This window comes from Schistocerca americana, chromosome 1 (genome assembly GCF_021461395.2).
Source record: "Schistocerca americana isolate TAMUIC-IGC-003095 chromosome 1, iqSchAmer2.1, whole genome shotgun sequence".
Classification (NCBI taxonomy): Eukaryota; Metazoa; Arthropoda; class Insecta; order Orthoptera; family Acrididae; genus Schistocerca; species Schistocerca americana.
In genome coordinates, this window is record NC_060119.1 from 107,984,671 (window position 1) to 108,007,739 (window position 23,069).

Below are 23,069 nucleotides of genomic sequence, written 5' to 3' on the forward strand. Positions count from 1 at the left end.
GAACCGCGGTGTTGGCCGTCGAATGGCGCTAGCTGCGCAGCATTTGTGCACCGCCGCCGTCAGTGTCAGCCAGTTTGCCGTGGCATACGGAGCTCCATCGCAGTCTTCAACACTGGTAGCATGCCGCGACAGCGTGGACGAGAACCGTATGTGCAGTTGACGGACTTTGAGCGAGGGCATATAGTGGGCATGCGGGAGGCCAGGTGGACGTACCGCCGGATTGCTCAACACGTGGGGCGTGAGGTCTCCACAGTACATCGATGTTGTCGCCAGTGGTCGGCGGAAGGTGCACGTGCCCGTCGACCTGGGACCGGACCGCAGCGACGAACGGATGCACGCCAAGACCGTAGGATCCTACGCAGTGCCGTAGGGGACCGCACCGCCACTTCCTAGCAAATTAGGGACACTGTTGCTCCTGGGGTATCGGCGAGGACCATTCGCAACCGTCTCCATGAAGCTGGGCTACGGTCCCGCACACCGTTAGGCCGTCTTCCGCTCACGCCCCAACATCGTGCAGCCCGCCTCCAGTGGTGTCGCGACAGGCGTGAATGGAGGGACGAATGGAGACGTGTCGTCTTCAGCGATGAGAGTCGCTTCTGCCTTGGTGCCAATGATGGTCGTATGCGTGTTTGGCGCCGTGCAGGTGAGCGCCACAATCAGGACTGCATACGACCAAGGCACACAGGGCCAACACCCGGCATCATGGTGTGGGGAGCGATCTTCTACACTGGCCGTACACCACTGGTGATCGTCGAGGGGACACTGAATAGTGCACGGTACATCCAAACCGTCATCGAACCCATCGTTCTACCATTCCTAGACCGGCAAGGGAACTTGCTGTTCCAACAGGACAATGCACGTCCGCATGTATCCCGTGCCACCCAACGTGCTCTAGAAGGTGTAAGTCAACTACCCTGGCCAGCAAGATCTCCGGATCTGTCCCCCATTGAGCATGTTTGGGACTGGATGAAGCGTCGTCTCACGCGGTCTGCACGTCCAGCACGAACGCTGGTCCAACTGAGGTGCCAGGTGGAAATGGCATGGCAAGCCGTTCCACAGGACTACATCCAGCATCTGTACGATCGTCTCCATGGGAGAATAGCAGCCTGCATTGCTGCGAAAGGTGGATATACACTGTACTAGTGCCGACATTGTGCATGCTCTGTTGCCTGTGTCTATGTGCCTGTGGTTCTGTCAGTGTGATCATGTGATGTATCTGATCCCAGGAATGTGTCAATAAAGTTTCCCCTTCCTGGGACAATGAATTCACGGTGTTCTTATTTCAATTTCCAGGAGTGTAGACAGGACCACAGATCAAATAAGTCGATGGCTTCAAAGTAACAGGCTGCTTCTTAATGCAAAAAAGACAATTGGAATAACCTTCCACACTGCCCAAAACAGAAATCCATTACTACCAACTATATCACAGGAAAAAATAATGTTAAACTTGAAAATGAAATAAAATTTTTGGGATTCACTATTACTGATACACTCACATGGAAAATTCTGAATCAATTAAGATATTTAAACTGCAAAAGACGATAGTCAGAACAATTATGTTCAAAAAACAAAGAGACATGTGTAAACCATTATTTAAGAAAGTAAATATTTTGCCCCTCCCATGCCAATGCCATGCAATAGGTAGGGAGATACTGAATGAAATGCATTTGGCTGTCGAGAGAGCAATGCGTGAAATCTTCAGTTGCTACTGTAGCAGTACAGTATTGAAGTATCTCTCATACAACCCAAAGAGATTCTGATCATATGTGTAGTGTGTAGACGTTCACAGACAGTACACGGACTGAAACTGAAGGTAAGGAAAGCTGAAGTAGAAATGCTGAACTCTATCTTCAAATGTTCTTTTACAAATTAAAATCCAGCATTATCGCCCAATTTAATTCTCACTCTACTGCAAAGGTGGCTGATACAGATATTGGTGTCAGTGGTGTTGAGAAACAGCTGAAATTGCTAAATTTGAACCAAGTTCTGTGGCCCGATAGATTCTATACTGAATTTGTGATAGAGTTAGCCCTTTTTTTAATCATAATCTACCTTAGATCCCTCAAATAGAAAACCACACCCAGTAGTTGGAACAAAGCACAGGTCACACTCACCTACAGGAAAGGTGAGAGAAGCAATCCACAAATCTACTGTCCTTTATTCTTGACACTCACCTGCTGTAGAATCGTAGAACATATTCTGAGCTCAAACATAGTGACATATCGTGAATAGAATGACCTTCTCTGTAACAACCAATAGGGACTCTAGAAACACCGTGTAGCACTTCCTCTCTCCTTTTTTTTTTTAAAAAAAAAAAAAAAAAAAAAAAAAAAATAATCGCCACTGCAGGAGCACACAAGGTATGTCAGTATGTCATGTGTAGTGGTTCCTTTTAAATATATACCTACTGCCTAGCTAATTAAATAATTAGGATGAGATACAAGGAAAGTTCCTGCTATGACACATTCCTTCAGACATCCTAAAGCATGAGTTGTTCCTCACAAATTGTTGCATGTGGAGGGATACATTGACCAACCCATAAAGCAAAGGTCCAGCACATCTGCAAGCTGCAGGTTCCCTAATTCACCATTAAGAGGCTGGCTTACCTCACATTTTGTAAAGTTGTCTCGGGGTCGTCTTCTTCTTCTTCCGTCAGTCATGGACTCATACATGTGGACAATCAACTTTAAATTGAAATGACCTGTGGGAAAGTCTCAACACTAGTTAAAAAGATGTCACCTTGTGTTGAATGAAACAAAGGAAAAATAAAAGCTACAGAGCCAGTCTAAAAGTAATATTTGGATCTATGATCAAGGAGCCTAATCTTCGCTTACAGAGCAGCATTGCAGGCTCTCAAAAATCTTCACATGACCTTAATGACCACATGAAATTACTCACACACAAGATTGCGCATGAATGAATAATGCTTTTGCTTAAATTGAAGAACATAGTATATTCACTTGCAGTAAGTACGTGTTGTCAGCCTGAATACTACTTGAAGACTGTCTGTGAATTTCTCAAGAGTTTAGAACAAACTGCCTGAGGAGTTAGCTTCAGTGTTTTGCATGTGCCTGCACATGGCACGTTTCTGATTCAGTTTAGCTGCCCAGTGACTAATAATCTTCTAACTGCAGTGCGAGCTTGATTTTGAAATTACTGGAACCATGGTTAGGAACCTATAAGTATGGATAATGTCAACAATCTTACTCGAGTCTTGTATAAACCAGCCTCAGCAGCCAGAGAGTGATCATGTAGGTGTGAGTTGTGCTTGTGTGCATGTTTTCTACTTCAGAAGGAGGCCTTTTAGCCGAAAGCTCAAATGTACAGCAGTTTTTTTTGCAACTGAAGCTCTCCTCTGTCTGGTGAGTTGTAAGCTATCATTTTCATAATACTGTCATAATTCCATTTCCATTATCTAATAATGAAAGTTACGTGTCTGCCACCCAGTCTCCCAACATAAATCACCACATTCTCTGTAAGCTCCTGTACAAAACAGCTCCTATTCGCTCCTTCATTCTCACACTCTGTTGTATGGGATGGGAATAGCTACCAATCGTAACTCCTAGCTGGTGTACAGCAGTGTGAGCCTTTCTATACTGTATGGTAAAACCTTATAGCCCTAAAATGTAGGTCAACTTGGGGCATAAATGCCACAATCAGTCATACAAAATCCATCTCCCACTTTTCTTACACGACATCGTCAAAGCAGTGGATCAGTGCAGTCAGGTAGATGCAGTATTTGTCGATTTCACAAAAGCTTTAGATTCAGTAACACATCTACACTTATTATCAAAAGTATGACCATATGGGTTTCAAGTGGCATTTGTGAAGGGACAGAAGATTGCGTTGTTGGGAAGATGCAAATTATTGTGTATGGAGAGTTATCAACAGATGTAGAAATAACTTCGAGTATGTCCCAGGAAAGTGTAGTGGGATCCTTGCTGTTCACGTTGCATACTAATGGCATTGCAGATAATATTAATATTAATCTCTTATTAAATGATGCAGTTATCTATAATGAAGTACTGTCAAAAAGGCTTCAAAAATCTTCGGTGAAATCTTGATAAGGTCTCATAGTGCTGCAAAGATTGGCAAATTGCTTTAAATGTTTAGAAATGTAAAATTGTGCACTTCACAAAATGAAAAACTATGGTGCCCTACGACTTGCGTACCAACAAGCCACAATTGTAAACAGTCAACTCATACAAATACCTGGGTTAACAATATGTAGAAACATGAAACAGAATGGTCATACATGCTCAGTAGCAGGTAGAGCAGGTAGCAGACTTCAGTTCATTGGTAAGATACTAGGGAAATGCAATCAGTCTACATAGGAGACTGCTTACAAAACACTGGTGTGATCCATCCTACAATACTGTTCAAGTGTGTGGGACCCATACCAAGTAGAGCTAATAGGCATTGTTCTCACTGATTGAATCATCACCCAGCCCAAACTACTAAATCACCCAGCCCAAACTACTAAGGATAAAAACTTGAATTTTGGAGATGTAGATCTTATACGTTAAGCGTTGTTATGAAGGGAGTTTTTGAAATCCCAACCCTAAGGAGGTGAAATAGAGGATGGAGGCTTTTCTTGAAAAATGTCACTGTTAAAGCAATTTGAACCTAGACCTATGAAAATTGGTATTTGGTTTCTTGGTCAGAAATAAAGAAATGTTTGTTTCAGAATTTTTGGAAATTTAATTCTATGGGTGTGAAATAGTGCATGAAAGCTTTTTGAAAATATGTAGTTAAAGAACTACTAAAGTATTTTTAAAGCTTATCTATGAACACTTGTATATGACTTCTTGGTTTAAAAAAAAAAAAAATGTTCCAGTGTTCCTGGAAATTTTTTTGTGGAAACATTTTATTATGAAAACATTTTTAAAGCTAAATCTATGAAAATTTAAATTTGTCTTCTCAGTTAGAAATTAAAAAAGTACCTGTTTCATTCCTTTTGGAAATTCAACCCCTAAGGGGGTGAAACAGGATCAGACTGATTCACTGACTCGTCACTGCCCGGTGCAAATCGCTAAGGATAGAAACTTCCCCTAAGGGGGTGAAACAGGATCAGACTGATTCACTGACTCGTCACTGCCCGGTGCAAATTGCTAAGGATAGAAACTTGGCGAGTTTGAAGAGGGTGTGGTTCTTATACTGCAGGCATCGTTTAAGAAGGGATTGTCTGATATTGCACTCCTAAGGGGGTAAAATAGGGGATGAAAGGCTTTTTGAAAGTATTTCACTATTAAGGGAATTTTGAAGCTAAAACTACGAAAACTGGTATTTGGTTTCTCAGTCAGAAAATAAAAAATACATTTCAGCATTTTTAGATATTCATCCACTAAGGGTTTTAGAGAGAGCTGCGTCAAACCAGTCTCAGGACTGAAGACCACAACGACAACAACAAGGGTTTTAGAACAGTGGGTGAAATTTTTTTAAAATAAATAATTAATGAAGAATGACTAAAGGATTTTTACGGTTGCATCTATGCAATTGGTATTTGACTTCTTGGTTAGAAATAAAATATATGTAAAAAAAACATGTTTCAGAAATTCAACCCCTAAGGGAGTGCAGTAGGGGATGAACATTTTCAAGAAAATATTTTGTTACATAAAAAGTTTTAAAGCTAAATTTACAAAAATTGGTATTTTATTTCTTGGTTAGATATAAAGAAATATTTGTTAGGGGATGAAAGTTACTATGGAAATATCTCCACAAGAATGCAATAAGCATGATGAACAAAAACTTTGGACTCCAGCTATCAGAATCCTTTTTGGTCAGAAGTACATTTGGAAAACATCATGGTTATTTGGCTTTAATTAGCGTGAGAAGCTTAGAATGTGTTTTAATTTGTGAACAACATAAAAATTCGATTAAATAGAAACAAAAAAATCTCTGCCAGCTATACAGTCTACATGAGCGAAGCAGTGGATGCTAAGCTAGTTGAACATATAATGGAGAGAAGGGCAGCATGAATGGTCACAGGTTTGTTTGGCCTGTGGGAGAGAACCACAGAGATGCTGAAGAAATTGCATTGGCACTCTTGAAGGTAGATGCAACTATATTGTGAAAGCCTTCTTACAAAGTTTCAAGAACTAATTTGTTGCTCCTGTAAGGATCATGAGAACAAGATTAATTACAGCATGCGCAGAGGCATTTAAGCAGTCATTCTTCCCACTACATAAATGGAATAGGAAGACACCCTAAAAACTGCTACAATGTGAAATACCTTCTGCTATGTAATTCACAGTAGTTTGCTGAGTATGGATGTAGATGTCAAGAAAGTAAGGTAAATGATTACTGGAACTGTGGGAATCACTCAACTGATAAAACAAAACAAATGTGTTTGTTCACAACTGTAATTAAGGAGACTATAAAATTATAAAAAACAAAGTAAAAAAATGTAAGTATAAACTTTATTGTAAAATAATTTTGCCATCAAGGGACCATAAAACGAAAAAGTAGAACTGAATGAGAAACATCTCAATGCAGCAGCCAGTGGTTATGATCTGTAGGTGAGCTCTTGTTTTCTTTTTATTCCTTTCAGTTGGACTGATGTGACGATCATGTGTAGATGGGCTAGAAGCTCTTGTATGTCCTGGATGCCCACAGAACAAACAGGAAAGCTGGAGCTGCAATATCAGCTCTTGTGCATCATGAGAAACACATAACAACAAAAATATTCTTTTAGCACAGGATATTACCAGGAAGTCGACTCTTCAAAAAAATAAAAGTTTTGGTTTACATCTCTTTGTTTGCTTAAAATATGATTTGGGTGTCCTTTTTTGCTGTAATAAGTCTCAGTTTTTCTATCACGCTTGAAACATTAGTGCAATGTGCAAAATTTGTATGTTTTGTGCCTTGTTCATCACCAAGTGGTTTTATTCAGTGATATGCTCTCGAATAGCTGTTGTTCTTATTTTCTTCCTTCTCAGAATCAACAAATGCAATAAACTTAGGTTTGTCAGTGTCAGTGCTGCCTTGTGCATTCATACGTCTCTCTGGAACCCAAAATGATCTTCTCTGAGGTCAGCTTCTGCCAGTTCTAATATTTTTTCTGTAAAGTCAGTATCTTGCAACTAACAGGTATTTCTGTGATATTCACACCTGTCTTCTTTGGCACTGGAATATTACATTCTTCTTTAAATCTGAAGGTTTGTCACTAGAATAGGTTTGTCATTGCTGGATCTTCAAATCATCTCAGTAGCTCTTAGGGAATGCTGTCTATTCTGGGGGTTACGTTTTGACTGTGGTCTTTCAGTGCCCCATAAAATTCTTCCTACAGTGTTAGATCCTCCATATAATATTCATCTACTTCCTCATCTCTTTCTATACCATTGTTTTCAAATTTGTTTTGCTTGTATAGAGCCTCTCTATTCCTTCCACCTTTCAGTATATCTTCTTTGCTTAGAAGGCCTATCGGATTACCATCTTAGGTCTTAACATTCATAAATGTTCTTTTTCTCCAAATGCCTCTTTAATTTTACTGTAGGTGGTATCCATCTTTGCCCTAGTCAAGCGTGCTTTTACAGCCTCTTGTTTATTATGTAGCCATTCCTGCTTTGTCACCCCCCCCCTCCCCCCCACCCCACCCTAAGTGTCCCGGGGTTATAATAGGCCTGAGGTATTCCTGCCTGTCATAAGAGGTGACTAAAAGGAGTCTCACACTTTTCGGCCCTGTGAGTTCAGGTCCCATTCTATGGTTTGACCTGCCACTTCCAAAATTCTACAGAAGTGCGGGCCATATGGGGAAGGACACCTTACATGGTGCATGAGTGCCCTTGGATTCGATCTCGTGAATCTCTTGTCATGGCTTTGCATCTCCACCTGCAATTCAACTATTTGGGTGAGGACACTTTCCGGGGTATGTTACCTTCTTCCATTGCCTCCTGTCCTCATTCACCCCCATGACAATATTGGATTTCTCTGCATCTAATATCCAACATGGTAGCCAGTCTGTTCTGGTGGTGCTGTCATGTACCCATTTCGTGGTAGCCCTATGACAACACAGGGATCACTCTTCTGATGCTGAGCTGTAAACTCCTCATGTATGCCAAGGAGTAGATGCCTGTCTTCCTGTGGCATCAGGGCTACTGGCAACAGCCATCATGCCAGTTTGCTGTGGCTGGGTGGTGCCCATGGGGAGAACCCCTGATTGGGGTGGGTGGCATCAGGGCGGATGACCCGCAGTGAAGCAGACTAAGTCATCTCTTGCTGGTAACCGTACAACACCAGCCATCTCTAAGAAGGCAAAATAGAATACAATGCCGACAGGTATAACCCTAAATTGTTTCCCTCCCTCGCTACACCATTTGAGGAACGTAGAGCTACAGAACGGAGAGAGCCATATGCACCTCGGTTTCTAGTCTGTAGCAGAACCGATGGGGACTGTTTTCCTCCGATGAAGCCTCAATTTTCCGTTGAAAATCTTGAGTATAAGTTTGGAGAAGTGACAGCTTTGTCCAAGATGCGAAACGGCGCAGTCTTGATTCAGATAGCCCAATCCCGATCGTTACTCGCCTGTGACAAGCTGGGTGATATTCCTGTTTCCATCGCTCCCCATTAAAAGTCTCAACATGGTCCATGGGATTATTTTCCATTGTGACCTCTTGCAGTCTGACGATGAGCTCCATGCCAACTTAGAACAGCAGGGTGTTCTTTTCATCCGGCGTGTTTACAGGGAACCCAAAGACAACAGGGCTGCTACCAGTGCCTTCATCTTGGCCTTTGAGGGTGATTCATTGCCAGAAAAGGACAAGGTGATGGTATATAGCTGTGATGTTAAACCATACATCCTTCCCCCTATGCGGTGCTTCAAGTGCTGGAAGTTTGGGCACATGTCTTCCTGCTGCACTTGCAGTGCCACATGTTGAGACTGTGGACATCCACTGCACCAGATACTCCATGTGTGCCACATCCCACTTGCATCAACTGTGGAAAGCACCACCCCCCCTGCTCGCCAGACTGCCCAGTACTCCAAAAGGAGCAGAAAATTATGGAGTACAAGACCCTGGACTTTGACTTATTCGGAAGATTACACCCCATTCAGTTGATGTGAACATATGCTGCAACTACATCACCATCGCTGTCCCAAGTGCTAGTGGTTCCTCACTCTGTGCCAAGAACAGTGGGCCCTCCGGGCCACCAGAATACATCCACCCCCTTGGTGGTAGGGGGCAAATCTTCCTCTGTTGCTCCCAAAGCACCTAATTCAGGAGCAAGGCCCTCCCAAATGCAGGGGACATTGGTCCCCTCCCACCTCCTGGAGAAACAACAGCCTCCTCTGGCACCTCTCTTGCGGAAGGGGTCCCTTGAGGTACTTTCTTCCAAGATCTCCACTAATGCCACGGTGGACACTCACCAGTGGCTCTAGTAGCCAAAAGCTGCTGGACGAAGAGCTTCACGGTTTTCCTCCATGCCTGGAGTTGCTTCGGAGAAATTTTCCCAGCAAGCCCCTAGAGAGAAGCGAGAGAGCAAGCAAACTAAGAAGTAATCTGCTAAGAAACAGGACCCTCTGGTGGCCCCAACACCACCACTCCCTATCAATTCTGCATCTGAGGATGCAGTGGAGATCTTAGCATCCCCTACAGACCTGGATCTCACTGATGCCTCATTCACCATAGAAATGGCTACAAATACTCAATCAGAGGCAGCAGGTGACCCTGAGGCATAACCTGCCTCGTTGCGCACTTCGTGCCTTCCCAGCCTCACCATAACATCATCCTCCAGTGAAATTGTGGCGGTTTTTTCCACCACCTTGCTGAGCTACGGCAACTGTCAAGCTTTACACTGCATTGTCCTCCAGGAAACCTGGTTCCTGTTACTGCAGGCCCCTGCCCTCAGCAGCTATAAGGGATATTACAGTAGTGACTATAATAGAGTGTCAGGTGGAGTTTGCATCTATGTCCTGAACTCAGTATGCAGTGAACGTGTGCCCCTTCAAACCCTTTTTGAAGCTGTGGCTGTCAGGATAATGACGACTCAGGAAATAACCGTCTGCGACATATATCTTCCTCCATATGGTGCAGTACCCCTGAATGCATTGGCTGCACTGATTGATAAACTCCCTAAACCTTTCTACTTTTGGGAGATTTTAACCTTCATAGCCCCTTGTGGGGTGGCACAGTTCTTACTGGCCGAGGCTGAGATGTCGAAAATTTACTGTCAAACTCGACCTCTGCCTCTTAAATAATGTGGCCGCCATACATTTCAGTGTGGCACATGGCACATATTCGGCCATTGATCTCTTGGTTTGCAGCCCTGGCCTTCTCCCATCTATCCACTGGAGAGCACATGACGACTTGTGTGGTAGTGACCACTTCCCCATCTTCCTGTCATTGTCCTGGTGTCAGGCCCACGGATGCCTGCGCAGATGGGCTTTAAACAAGGTGGACTGGGAAACTTTCACTTCTGCTGTCACCATTGAACCTCCCCCCACACGGTAACATCGTTGTGGTGGGAGGTAACTGCAACGATAGTTTCTATGGCGGAAAACGCGATCCCTTCTTCTTTAGGGTGCCCCAGTGAAAGACAGTCCTTTGGTGGTCACCGGAAGTTGCTGAGGCAATTAAGAAGCGTTGGTGAGCTCTACAGCAGCATAAGCGGCACCCTTCCCTGGAGCACCTCATTGCGTTTAAACGGCTCCGTGCCCGCGTTCGCCAGCTTATCAAAAGGCGGAAACAGGAGTGTTGAGACAGCTACGTCTCGACCATGTCACCTTCCCAAGTCTGGGCAGAGATGAAGTAAGTGAGTTTCTGGGTACCAGACCCCAGCAGGTGTGCTATCTACTGATGCAAACACGATTACCGAGCACTTTGCTCGAGCCTCTGCGTTGGAGAATTATCCCCCCAGCCTTTTGCACTCTCAAATGACCAATGGAAGGGAACATCCTCTCATTCACTGCATGCCACAGTGAACCCTATAACACCCCATTTACAGAGTGGGAGCTCCTCAGTGCCCTTGCACATTGCCCCAACACAGCTCCTGGGCCTGATCGGATCCACAATCATACGATTTAAACATCTCTCAACTGACTACAAACGACATCTCCTCATGATCTTCAACCGGATCTAGTGCGATGGCATCTTTCCATCGCAATGGTGGAAGAGCACTATCGTTCCAGTGCTCTGGACCCTGGAGTCACGTGGCCTACGGCTCTGTGCCAGGGCGGCTTCTGCCTGGGTCACTCTACCACTGATAGTCTTGTGTCCCTCGAGTCTGCCATCCAAACAGCCTTTTCCAGACCTTGTTGCCATCTTTTTTTTATGTACAAAAAGTGTATGACACCACCTGATGACATCATATTGCAATAAATAGTATGTCGAGTGTAGTTCTAGAAAGATCTGCTAATGATATTTTCATGGATATTAGTAAATGGTTTAAAGCCAACTCACTGACATTACACTTCGAAAAGACTCACTATATGCAATTCAGAACCTGTAAGAGGTTTCCACCCAGCATATGCATAAAGTATGAAGAAGAGCAGATAGAAGAGGTTGACAGTCTTAAATTCCTGGGATTACAACTTGATAATAAATTCGGTTGGGAGGAGCACACCACAGAACTGCAGAAACGCCTTAACAAATCTATATTTGCAATTCGAGTGTTAGCAGACATAGGCAACATAAAAATGAAAAAGCTTGCATTATTTGCCTACTTTCATTCCATAATGTCATATGGTATAATATTTTGGGGTAACTCTTCAAGTCAAACAAAAGTTTTCAGATTCCAAAAGCGTGTAATACGTATTATTTGTGGAGTAAATTCACGGATGTGCTGTAGAAACTGGGTATACTTACTACTGCCTCTCAATATATTTACTCCTTAATGAAATTTGTCCTAAATAATATATCTCTTTTTCCAACAAACAGCTCAGTTCATACATACAATACCAGGAACAAAAATGATCTGCACAAGGACTTAAAAGCACTTACTTTAGTTCAAAAAGGGGTCCACTACTCAGGAACACTCATCTTCAATAATTTGCCAGCAAACATAAAAAATTTAGTTACAAATAAAGATTAGTTTAAAAGGAGCCTGAAAGACTTACTAGTGGCCAACTCCTTCTACTCCATTGACAAATTTTTTAATAGAAACAAATGATTTATTGTATATATTCATACTACTAGTATTGTTATTTCAGCTTAAAAAAAAAATAGTAAATTGACATGTTCCACATCCATGAGGATCTCCTCAGCACGGATCTATGGAATGAAAAAATAATCTAATCTATCCTTGCCACATTATACGAGTGGGGTATCCAAGGCCTGCTCCTGATTTTTATCCAGAATTTCCTGTCACTTTGTACTTTATCCATGTCCAAGTTGGTGCCTCATCACACTTATCCAGGAGAATGGGGTCCCACAGGGCTCTATATTGAGTGTATTTCTATTTTTAGTGGCCATTAGCAGCAGCTGTAGGGCTGTCCGCCTCACCCTCTCTGTATGCAGACGACTTCTGCATTTCTTACTGCGCCACCAATACTGGTGTTGCTGAGCACGGCACCTATAGGGAGCCATCCACAAGGTCCAATCATGGGCTCTAACCCACAGCTTCCAGTTTTCAGTCACTAAGTCGTGTGTTATGCACTTCTGTCGCCATCGACCCGTTGATCCGCAACCAGAACTTTACCTTACTGATGATACCCTCACTGTACTGGAGACGTATAGATTTTTAGGACTGGTTATCGACACCCGATTAACTTGGCTTCCTCACCTTCATCAGCTTAAGCGGAAGTGCTGGCAGCACCTCAATGCCCTCCACTGCCTGAGCAACACCAACTGGGGTGCAGATCACTTTAAGCTGCTGCAGCTATACAGAGCCCTTGTTCAATCCTGCCTTGACTATGGGAGTCTGGTTTATGGTTCAGCGGTACCCTCAGCATTGCATTTACTCGACCCAGTGCACCACTGTGGCGTTTAACTAGTGACAGGATCTTTTAGGATGAGTCCAGTGACCAGCTTCAGTGCGGAGGCTGGAGAGTTCTTCCATCGCAGGTCAGGTGTGCACAATTGCTCACCAGTTACTTTGCAGACTACGATTCCCGTGCGCATCTCAATTACTGTCCCCTTTTCCCACCCCTGGCCAGTCCAGTTGTTCAGTGGTGTTTGCGTGGACCCCAGGACATGTCGGAATCCCAGGCAACGAACTTGCAGACAGGCTGGCCAAACAGGCTACACGGAAACCTCTTATGGAGATCGGCATTCCAATATCTGACCTGTGTTCGTTTTTACATCCCCAGGTTTTTCAGCTTTGGGAGACAGAATGACATCGTCTCAGTATGCACAACAACCTGCGTGCCATTAAGGAGACTACGAATGTGTGGCAGTCCTCCATGCAGGCCTCTCACAGGGAATCTGTGGTTCTCCACAGGCTACACATTGGCCATGCTTGGGTGGTTGCCGGCTACCTCCTGTGCTGTGAAGACCCGCCTCAGTGTCGATGCGATGCCCGGTTGACAGTGGCCCATATTCTGTTGCACTGTCCCACTGCCCTGTGCGATGAAATCTTCGCTTACTGGACTCATTGCTGCTAATTGTATCCAACAATGCCTCATCGGCTGATTTAATTTTACGTTTTATTCGTGAGGGTGGGTTTTATCATTTGATCTAAATTTTAGTGCATGTCCTTTGTCCCTCTGTGTCCTCCACCCTAGTGCTTTTTGGGTGAAGGTTTTAATGCATTGGAGAGTGGGGGCTTCTTTTTATTCTCGTGGTCAGCCAGCTGTGGTAATCTGTTTTGTCATTTTAATCTCTTCTACCTGTTTCTTGCGTTTCTTCTCCCTTTTTCCACTTAAGTGTTTGTTGCCCTTCCGTCATTCTTGTGGTTTTTTCTTTCTCTCCATTTTGTGTTGTCAGTCTTTCTTGTTTTATTCTCACCCTTTTGACATTGTTTTATTCAGAACAAGGGACCGATGACCTAACTGGTCTCTTCCCCCCCCCCCCCCCACCCCCTCCTTTTAAACCCACCAACCAGCCAGCCTGCTGTACCATTTCTCATTTTCTGTCAATCTTGTTTTTTGGATGCCTGTACTCCCTTCTGTGTGCTTCATTGATTGCATTCTTATACTTTCCCTTTTGTCAATTAAGACCAATATCTCATGCTTTATGCAAGTATATCTACTAAGCTTTGTCTTTTTAATAATTTTTGATGCCACTGAGGAACCACAGTGACTGTAATTAATGTTTAAACACAAAAGACAGTGTTGATACCATTAAATTATTTATTTTCAACTCTTTCTTCATCTTTCTGATATTTTGATCGCCACTGCTTTCACTATTTCTTCTTTCAAGGGCTTCAACTGATTTATGCTCTAATTTATTCATCTCCTCTGATTTAGACAATTGTTGCCTAATGCTTCCCCTGAAAGTCTCAACAATCTCCAATTTTGAAAATTTATACAGATCCCATCTCCTTAATTTCCTACCTCTCTGCAATATCTTCAGCTTTAATCTACAGTTCATAACCAATAAATTATCGTCAAAGGCTATGTCAGCCCCTGGAAATGGTTTTCATTTTAAACCTGGTATAGAAACCTCTGTCTTACCACTATATAATCTATCCAAAACCTTCAGGTGTCTCCAGGTTTCATCTTTTTTAACTATCTGAATAATTTCTTTTACTCAAATGGCTCTAAGCGCTATGGGACATTCTTTGACTCTCTTTACCCAGCTAGTCAGCATATATGCTCGTACTACTGTTGTAGGTGTTCGTTTGATTTCATATCTGTACAAATTGTTACACCCAGGTATTTATATGAGTTGACGGATTACAACTGATACTCATGATGCAGTCATAGGATATTACTATTTTGCATTTTGTGTTATACACAATTTTACATCCAAGAATATTTTTAAAAAAGTTGCCAGTTTTTGCGTAAGTTTCAGATGATATCAAGATCTGAGTGACAATTTGCGCAACTTTTGCAGGCAATATTCCCTTATACATAACTGCGTCATCTGAGATAAGTCTAAGTTTACTCGTAATATTGTCTGTGATGTCTTTAATATACAACATGAACAACAAAGGTCCCAACACACCTTCCTAGAGCAAATCTGAATTTACTTCTACTTCTGTCTAGCCAAGGTAACATGCTGCTACCTGCCTATCTAGGGATCCTCCTCAATCCAGTCACATATTTTCTTTAGTACCCCATATAATCATACTTTGGTTAATAAATGTGGGTGTGGTGTGCAGTCAAATGCTTTTTGGAAGTTAAGAGATACTACATCCACCTGATTCCCATTATCCATGGCTTTCAGGATGACAAGAGGTAAATGCTTTGAATTTGTCTATGAGATATGACATAGCCAGTTCTTTGTTTAGGCAATGAATATGTAAATCTCCCTATTTGTTTAAGCTGCATTTGTACTTTTGGTAATCATTGTTGCTCCAATTGCCTCATGATCACTGATACCAGTTTCAACGTGGACAAAGATGTTAGGTCTGTTGCCACTGGGTCTAATATATTATCATCATGAGTAGGTTTAAAAACTACCTGTCCCAAGTAGTTTTCGGAGAAAGGATTTAGTAATGTCTTGCAGGATCTCGTCATTCTGACCACTGTAATCATCCCAATGACGACGTTTAAAGTCTCCTCTGATGATGACATACATACTAGCAAACTGAAGTTTTTTCTAAAGTTTTCACTTATACCTGGGTGTGAGTCTGGTGGTGAATAGAAAGATCCAATAACAAGTTTATGCCCACCCTTGAAAACTAGTCTTGTGCAAACACTCTTGCATGAAGCTTCAATTTCTTCTCAGTGGATCTGAATTCCTTGTGTACTGTGACAAATACAGCACCTCCCTTTGCCATTAGCTTGTCCTTTTGATATACACTTAGATTTACCCCAGAAATGTCATTGCTGTCTTTCTGTGGTTTTAGCCACCTTTCTGCACCTAATAATATACAAGCTCTTTTGATTTTTAGACTGCTTCACGCTATGCAACTTTGTTACCAATGCTTTGCCATTTGATCACTAGGATTTTAATCATTTCATCACTAGGGCCGTTTCTGTGGTTCTTAAACTAGTACTTTGGAGTATCCTACAGTTATCATTATGTGGATTGGACTGAGAGTTACTGAAACTAAAAAGCCTTTGTGTGCACTTCACACACAGCCAGCGACCTCAATAGCAGTCTCTGATGTGTAGTGCACCCTTGACCCATTTAGAGGTCCTACAATTGTTAACCCTATAGCATATGTCCAGTTATTCACACCTTAGCTTGTTACTGAGTCTTCTACTCAGCCCAGAACCAAAGGGCCCCTATCAATTCTGGGCAAAATTTTGTGGATTGTGAGAGTTGTTGAAACTCCTTGAGCAATGCTGGCCTTTTCAACTGTCTCTGCCAGTCAGTGGAATGATCCAAGTACGTTTTCAGACCCCAGATAACAGGCATCATTTATTTCAAAATGCAGTGCAACCAGCAGTTGACTACATCTTGTTCCCTCAATGGCTGTTGGAACAGCCTCTTCTCATTGTTGAATAAGACCTCCAGATATTCTCACAGAGAGCACAAGGTGAGCCTTCCCAGCTCTTACTGCCATTTCCCTAAGATGTACCATCATTCACTGTGCATTTGAACTGCCCATGGTTAACATACCCCACCCTTCTGTATTTGCTTCCTCATGACATGAGACTCGGCAGTGGTCAGACTGGCTCAGTTTTAGGAAGATAAACTTCAAACTTGTTGGTTAAGGGGATGGGGTTATACCCTGAGTTCTCCCTGTACACTTGCGTTCTGTGTACAAGATCCCTAGACCTACGACTGATTGCCACTCACCGTCAAGTGGCCAAACATGACAGATGCTGTACTGTATACTTCTTGCAGAGGATACAATATCCATTGCAGACGATATTATTTGATATCTCTGATACGTGACCCTCTGTGGTTTGCTCAATACACCCATTCGAAGCACATTCCAATTTTTTGACAGCAGTCAGGGGAATTTCTAGCTCTTTCTGAATATGTCAGAGAACAGCACAAAGCTGCTGCATTTTGACTAGTGCAATGTTTATCTGAACACTAAACAAGTAATTGTAAATTAGCCTCACTAGTATTGTTTTAATTTCAGAATCTGTTAGGTGACAAGGATCGCAAGTTTCCATTAAGATCTGAAGCTGCAGCACACAAGAAAGTGGTAAGTGTTTATAACGAGAGAAAAAATTGGAATAAAATTTCCATTTCCCTTGAAGATATCTTTGTGTTTCTAACATTTGTTAAGGTTATGCTCAGTAAGATGTCCAGAAAGACATTACAAGTGCCATTCATCATCAGAACAGTGTTTTGTGTAGATGTGAGTGCATTATGTTTGAGTTAAGTGAATTTCATTGTGGACAAATTGTGGGTGGTCGTATGGTAGGTGCTTCCATAACCATGAAGTTTCAAGAGGCACTGTGTTGAAGATTCATACCACATACAGGGCAAGTGGAAATTCATTATCCATTAAGTCAAACACAGACAAAAGAGTATGGTGAGTGTTCATGAACGAAGGTCACTGAAGAGAATTATGATGAAAAATACAAGGCCGACAGCTGAAAAAGTCATTGCAGAACTGAACAGCAGGCTTGTGAATCCTGTCAGCACCAAAATAGCATGAAATGAGCTCCTTAAGCAGGGAATTACAGGTCAAGCTGGCATTCCAAAACCGCTAACCATGAATGCCAATTCAGGCTTTCAGGCTTTGGAGCAATGGAAGAAAATAATTTGATCAGATGAGCCTAGTTTCACACTGTTTCCAATTTTTGACCAAGTTTACAACCCAAGAGTGAAACATTCTGAGGATTCAGTGATGATTTATGCAGTCACATCGTGGCATTCAATGAGTCCCATGGTTTGTCTGCAAAGCCATGTTACTGCGAATGATTATGTGACTGTTTTTGCTGAGCAGGTACATCCCATTGTACAATATTTGTTCCCCTATGGTGATTCTGTGTTCCAAGATGAAAGGTCCCCTGTTCACACAACTCGCATCACCCAGGACTGGTTTTGTGAGCCCAAGGATGAATTGTCGCATGTGCCTTGCCTCTAGACCTCAATATTATTGAGTCATTATGGTCGGCTTTGGAGAGAAGCGTGAGTGATTGCTATCAACCTCGATAATCATTACTTGAACTTGTCCCTATTTTGGAGTTAAATTGGTATACATCCCCTTTCAAAACCACACACAGCCTGTATGTATCCATTCCAAGACAGTTAGAAGCTGTTCTGAATTTCAGAGTATTTCGTACACTGTATTAGGCATTGTAATGTGTTATGTTTCCATATTTTTGTCCATGCCCCGTTCATGGTTACATAATAAAGTTTTGTATTTATTCCTTGCATACCATCACAATCTTTCACAGCTACTTAAAACAAATAAAAATTGGATCATTTACCATCATATGAGCTAACAATTAATCCGATGGCCTCTGCCATATCATTTTAAGTGCCTTTTTGGATTTGACCAGTGCACCTGTACGTGTCAGTATTAACCCTAGAATACCCAAGCTATTTTATCATGGTAGACACTTGATGTGAGTCTGAGAGACTAATAGGCATTTTTTCTTATAACGTTATTTTTTCACTAAGACATCAATGAAAATATGAACAAAAACTATTTCAGCAAGGTTTTATTAATATCAGTGTTCCCTCCTGCGGGTCCAGGGGTAAGAATATGTCCGAGTTATTCATGCCTATCGTAAGAGGCGATAAAAAGGAGTTTCACACGTTTTGGCCTTTATGTGATGGTCATCTCTAGGATTTGACCTCCATTTTTCAAAATTTTCCCAAAGAGCGAGCCAGCTGGGGAAGGGCGCCTTACATGGTGCATTGTGTCCATCGTGCATTGACATCTTTAGCCCACTTTCTCGTCGTCGCATCGCAGTCCCACCCGTTCTCCATCTCTTGGGCGACGATACCTTCCTTGGTGCATTTTTCACCTTGCACTATGCAGTGTCTGTTTCTGTGTCAGTGATGAACATGGACTACTTTGCACCTGATATCCAGCTGTTGTGGTGGGGCCGTCATGTACCCTGTTGGTTGTAGCCCCCTGACCACATAGGGATCGCTCTGCTGATGCCTGCGCTGTTAACTTCCCACGTATGCGAAGGGGTATCAGGACTCCTAGCAATGGCCATCTTGTCAGGTGGCCTCTGCTCTGGCTGGGTGGTGCCCGTGGGGAGGGCCCCTAGTCGGAGTGGGTGCCATCAGGGCAGATGACACGTGATGAAGCGTAGTCCATCATCTCTTGCTGGTGGTGGAACACCAGCAGTCTCTAAGCGTTCAAGAGCTCAATTCAACACACAAAAGTACGACCCCAAATCGTTCCCCTCCCTGGCCACACCATGGGAGAACGTCAGGCTAAGGATGGCAGTGGATCTTATTTGCCCCGGTACCTTGTATGTTTGAGAGATAATGGAGAATCTTTTATGACAACGAAGCCTCAGTTTTTTGTTGAGCACTTAGAGGACAAGTTTGGGGAGGTGGGTCAGTCTTGATCAAAACAGCATTCTCTGCCCAGTCACGGGTGTTACTTGCTTGTGACAAGCTGGGGGATGTTTCTGTAACCACCACACCCGATAAGAGCTTAAACATGGTCCCATGTATCATATTTCACATGGACCTCCTTCTGCAGTCTGACGAGCTGCACGCCAATTCAGAGCGGTGAGGTGTACATTTTGTCCAGCGTGTCCACTGGGGTCCGGGGGATAATCGTGTTGCCACCGGTGCCATCTTGGCCTTGGAGGGATATACATTGCCCAAGAAAATCAAGGTGATGGTCTACTGCTGTGATGCAAAGCCCTATACCCATCTCCCGATGCAGTGCTTTAAGTGCTGGAAGTTAGGCCGTATGTCTTCCCAGTGTACTTCCAGCATCACATGTCGAGATTGCGGACACCCATCACATCCCAATACTCCATGTGCCCTGCCTCCGATCTATGTCACCTGCGGAGAGCACCATTCGCCTTGCTCGCTAGACCGCAGCATTCTCCAGAAAGAGAGGAAAATCTTGGAGCACAAGACCCTGGACCGACTGACCTACACTGAGGCCAAGAGAAAATTTGAATGCCCGGATTCTGTACATATGACATAATCTTACACTGCCGCTACAACAGTTCTGGCACCAGCTACAACAGTTCTGGCACCATCAGCTCCACCAAACCCAGTCACCTCTCAGAGCTGGAAGACCACACCTGCCCCCTCAATGGTCGGGGGCATTTCCCTCCCTGTTGCTCCTGCACCACCTACTTTGGGAGCAACACCCCCCTAACCATCAGGGATGTCCATCCCCACTTCTAAACTGGAGAAGTGTGAGTCTTCTTCAGCTTCTCTGACTAAGAAGGGGTCCCTTGGGTCACTCCCTTCCCAGGTTTCTGCTAGTGGGAAAGATAACACCCGCCAGTGGCTGAAGAGCCCAAAAGCAGCTGGTCGTAGGGCTTCACGCTCATCCTTAGTCCAGGAGACGAGCCAATGAAGTCCTCCCAGCCAGGGAAACCCAAGGAGAAGCGAGAGAAATCCAAAAAGAAAACCCCTAAGACCAAGGAAACTGTGGTGGCATGAGCAACACCGCTACGTACAAACTCTGTGTCTGAGGATGGGGTGGAGATTTTGGCATCTGCTGAGGACCTAGATCTCCCCAGACAAAATGGATATAGACAGCTCAGGCAAAAAGTCGGTGGCAGCAGGTGGCTCTGAGGCGAAAACTTCCTCATTGAATGTTCCATGCCTTCCTAGTCTCATAATAACATCATCCTCCAGTGGAACTGCCTATTTTCCACTGCCTGGCTGAGCTACGGCAACTGTTCAGCTTTACACCTGCTATCTCCCCCATGTGGGTCTGGGGATTAGAATCGGTCCGAGGTATTCCTGCCTGTTGTATGAAGCGACTAAAAGGAGTTCCACACGTTTCGGCATTTATGTGATGGTCCCCTGTAGTGTCTGACCTCCATTCTTCAAAATTTTCCCGAAGAGCGAGACAGTTGGGGAAGGGCACCTTACAAAGTGCATCGTGCCCATCATGCATTGAGATCTTTAGCCCACTTGCTCATCGTTGCATTGCAATCCTGCCCAGTCTCCATCTCTTGGGCGAGGTCACCTTCCTGGGTGCGTTTTCCAACATGCACAATGCAGTGTCGATTTATGCGTCGACGATGACCATGGACTTCTTTGCACCTGATATCCAGCATGGTAGCCAATCCGTTGTGGTGGGGCTGCCATGTACCCTGTTGGTTGTAGCCTCCTGCGCCGTTAACTCCCCACATATGCCAAGTGGTCGATGCCCATCCCCCTGGGAAATCTTTTATGACAACGAAGCCCCAGTTTTTTGCTGAGCATTTAGAGGACAAGTTCGGGGAGGTGGAGGCCTTGTCTAAAATGAGATCTGGGTCAGTCTTGATCAAAACAGCATTGTCTGCCCAGTCACGCCAGTTAATCGCTTGTCACAAGCTAGGGGATGTTTCCGTAACCATCACGCCCCATAAGAGCTTAAATATTGTCCAGGGTGCCATATTTCACAGAGATCATCTTTTGCAGTCCGCCGATGAACTGCGGTCCAATTTAGAGTGGCGAGGTTTACATTTCATCAGGCATGTCCACCGGGGTCCGAAGGATAATCAGGTTGCCACCAGCGCCTTCATCCTGGCCTTTGAGGGTGATACATTGCTCGAGAAGGTCAAGGTGATGGTCTACCGGTGTGACATAGAGCCCTATATCCCTCCCATGTGGTGCTGTAAGTGCTGGAAGTACAGCCATATGTCTTCCCGCTGTACTTCCAGTGTCACATGCCAAGATTGCGGACGCACATCACTTCCCAATACTCCATGTGCCCCGCCTCCCATCTGTGTCAACTGCGGAGAGCTCCATTCACCTTGCTCGCCTGTCTGCATGATTCTTCAGAAAGAAAGGAGAATCATGGAGTACAAGACCCTGGACTGACTGACCTACACTGAGGCTAAGAGAAAATTTGAACGCCTGCATCCTATGCGTATGACATTGTCTTATGCCGCCGCTACATTTCTGGCACTATCAGCTCTGCAAACTCAGGTCACCTTTCAGAGCTGGGAGACTACACCTGCTCCCTTGATGGTGGTGGTGGGGGGGGGGGGGCATTTCCCACCCTGTTGCTCCTGCACCACCTACTTTGGGAGCAGCACCCCCCCTCCCCCCCATTGGGGACGTGAGTCCCCACTTCTAAACTGAAGAAGTGTAAGTCTTCTTCAGCTTCTCTCACTAGGAAGGGGTCCCTTGGGTCACTCCCTTCCCAGGTTTCTTCTAGTGGGAAAGACGATATTTGCCACTGGCTGAAGAGCCCAAAACCTGCTGGATGTAGGGCTTCACGCTCATCCTCAGTCCTGGAGATTGAACCAGTGAAGTCCTCCCAGTCAGGGAAACCCAAGGACAAGCGAGAGAAATCCAAAAAGAAAACCCCTAAGACCAAGGAAATTGTGGTGGCACCCAGACTACCGCTACCTACAAGCTCTGCATCTGAGAGTATGCTGGAGATTTTGGCATCCACGGAGGACCTATATCTCGCCAGACACTCAGACACAATGGATATAGACTACTCAGGCAATAAATCGGTGGCAGCAGGTGACTCTGAGGCGTAAACTGCCTCAATGAATGTTCCATGCCTTCCCAGTCTCAAGATGTCATCCTCAAGTGGAATTGCAGTGGTTTTTTTCCATCGCATGGCTGAGCTATGGCAACTGTTAAGCTTTCCACCTGCTATCTGCCTTGCCCTCCAGGAAACCTAGTTCCCAGCAATGCGGTCCCCTGCCCTCCGTGGCTGTAAGGGATATTACAGGAACCATAGCGACTATAATCGAGTGGAGTGTCAGGTGTAGTTTGCGTTTATGTCCTAAACTCAGTCTGTAGTGAACCCGTGCCCCTTCAAACCCCTCTTGAAGCTGTGGCTGTCAGAATACGGATGACACAGGAAATAACTGTCTGCAATGTATATCTTCCTCCAGATGGCGCAGTATCCCTGAAAGTATTAGCTGCACTGATTGATAAACTCTCTAAACCTTTCCTACTTTTGGGAGATTTTAATGCCCATAACCCCTTGTGGGGTGGTACCATGCTTAC

General features: G+C 44.1%; 1 protein-coding gene across 1 annotated transcript in view; it reads left to right on the forward strand.

The window, feature by feature from the left end:
• Positions 1-23,069, forward strand: part of LOC124621772 — a 66,968-nt gene that overhangs the window by 18,720 nt on the left and 25,179 nt on the right. Inside the window, exon 3 of the mRNA XM_047147209.1 lies at positions 17,080-17,145. Coding sequence (XP_047003165.1) covers positions 17,080-17,145 — 66 coding nt within the window. The remainder of the gene's footprint in view (positions 1-17,079; positions 17,146-23,069) is intronic.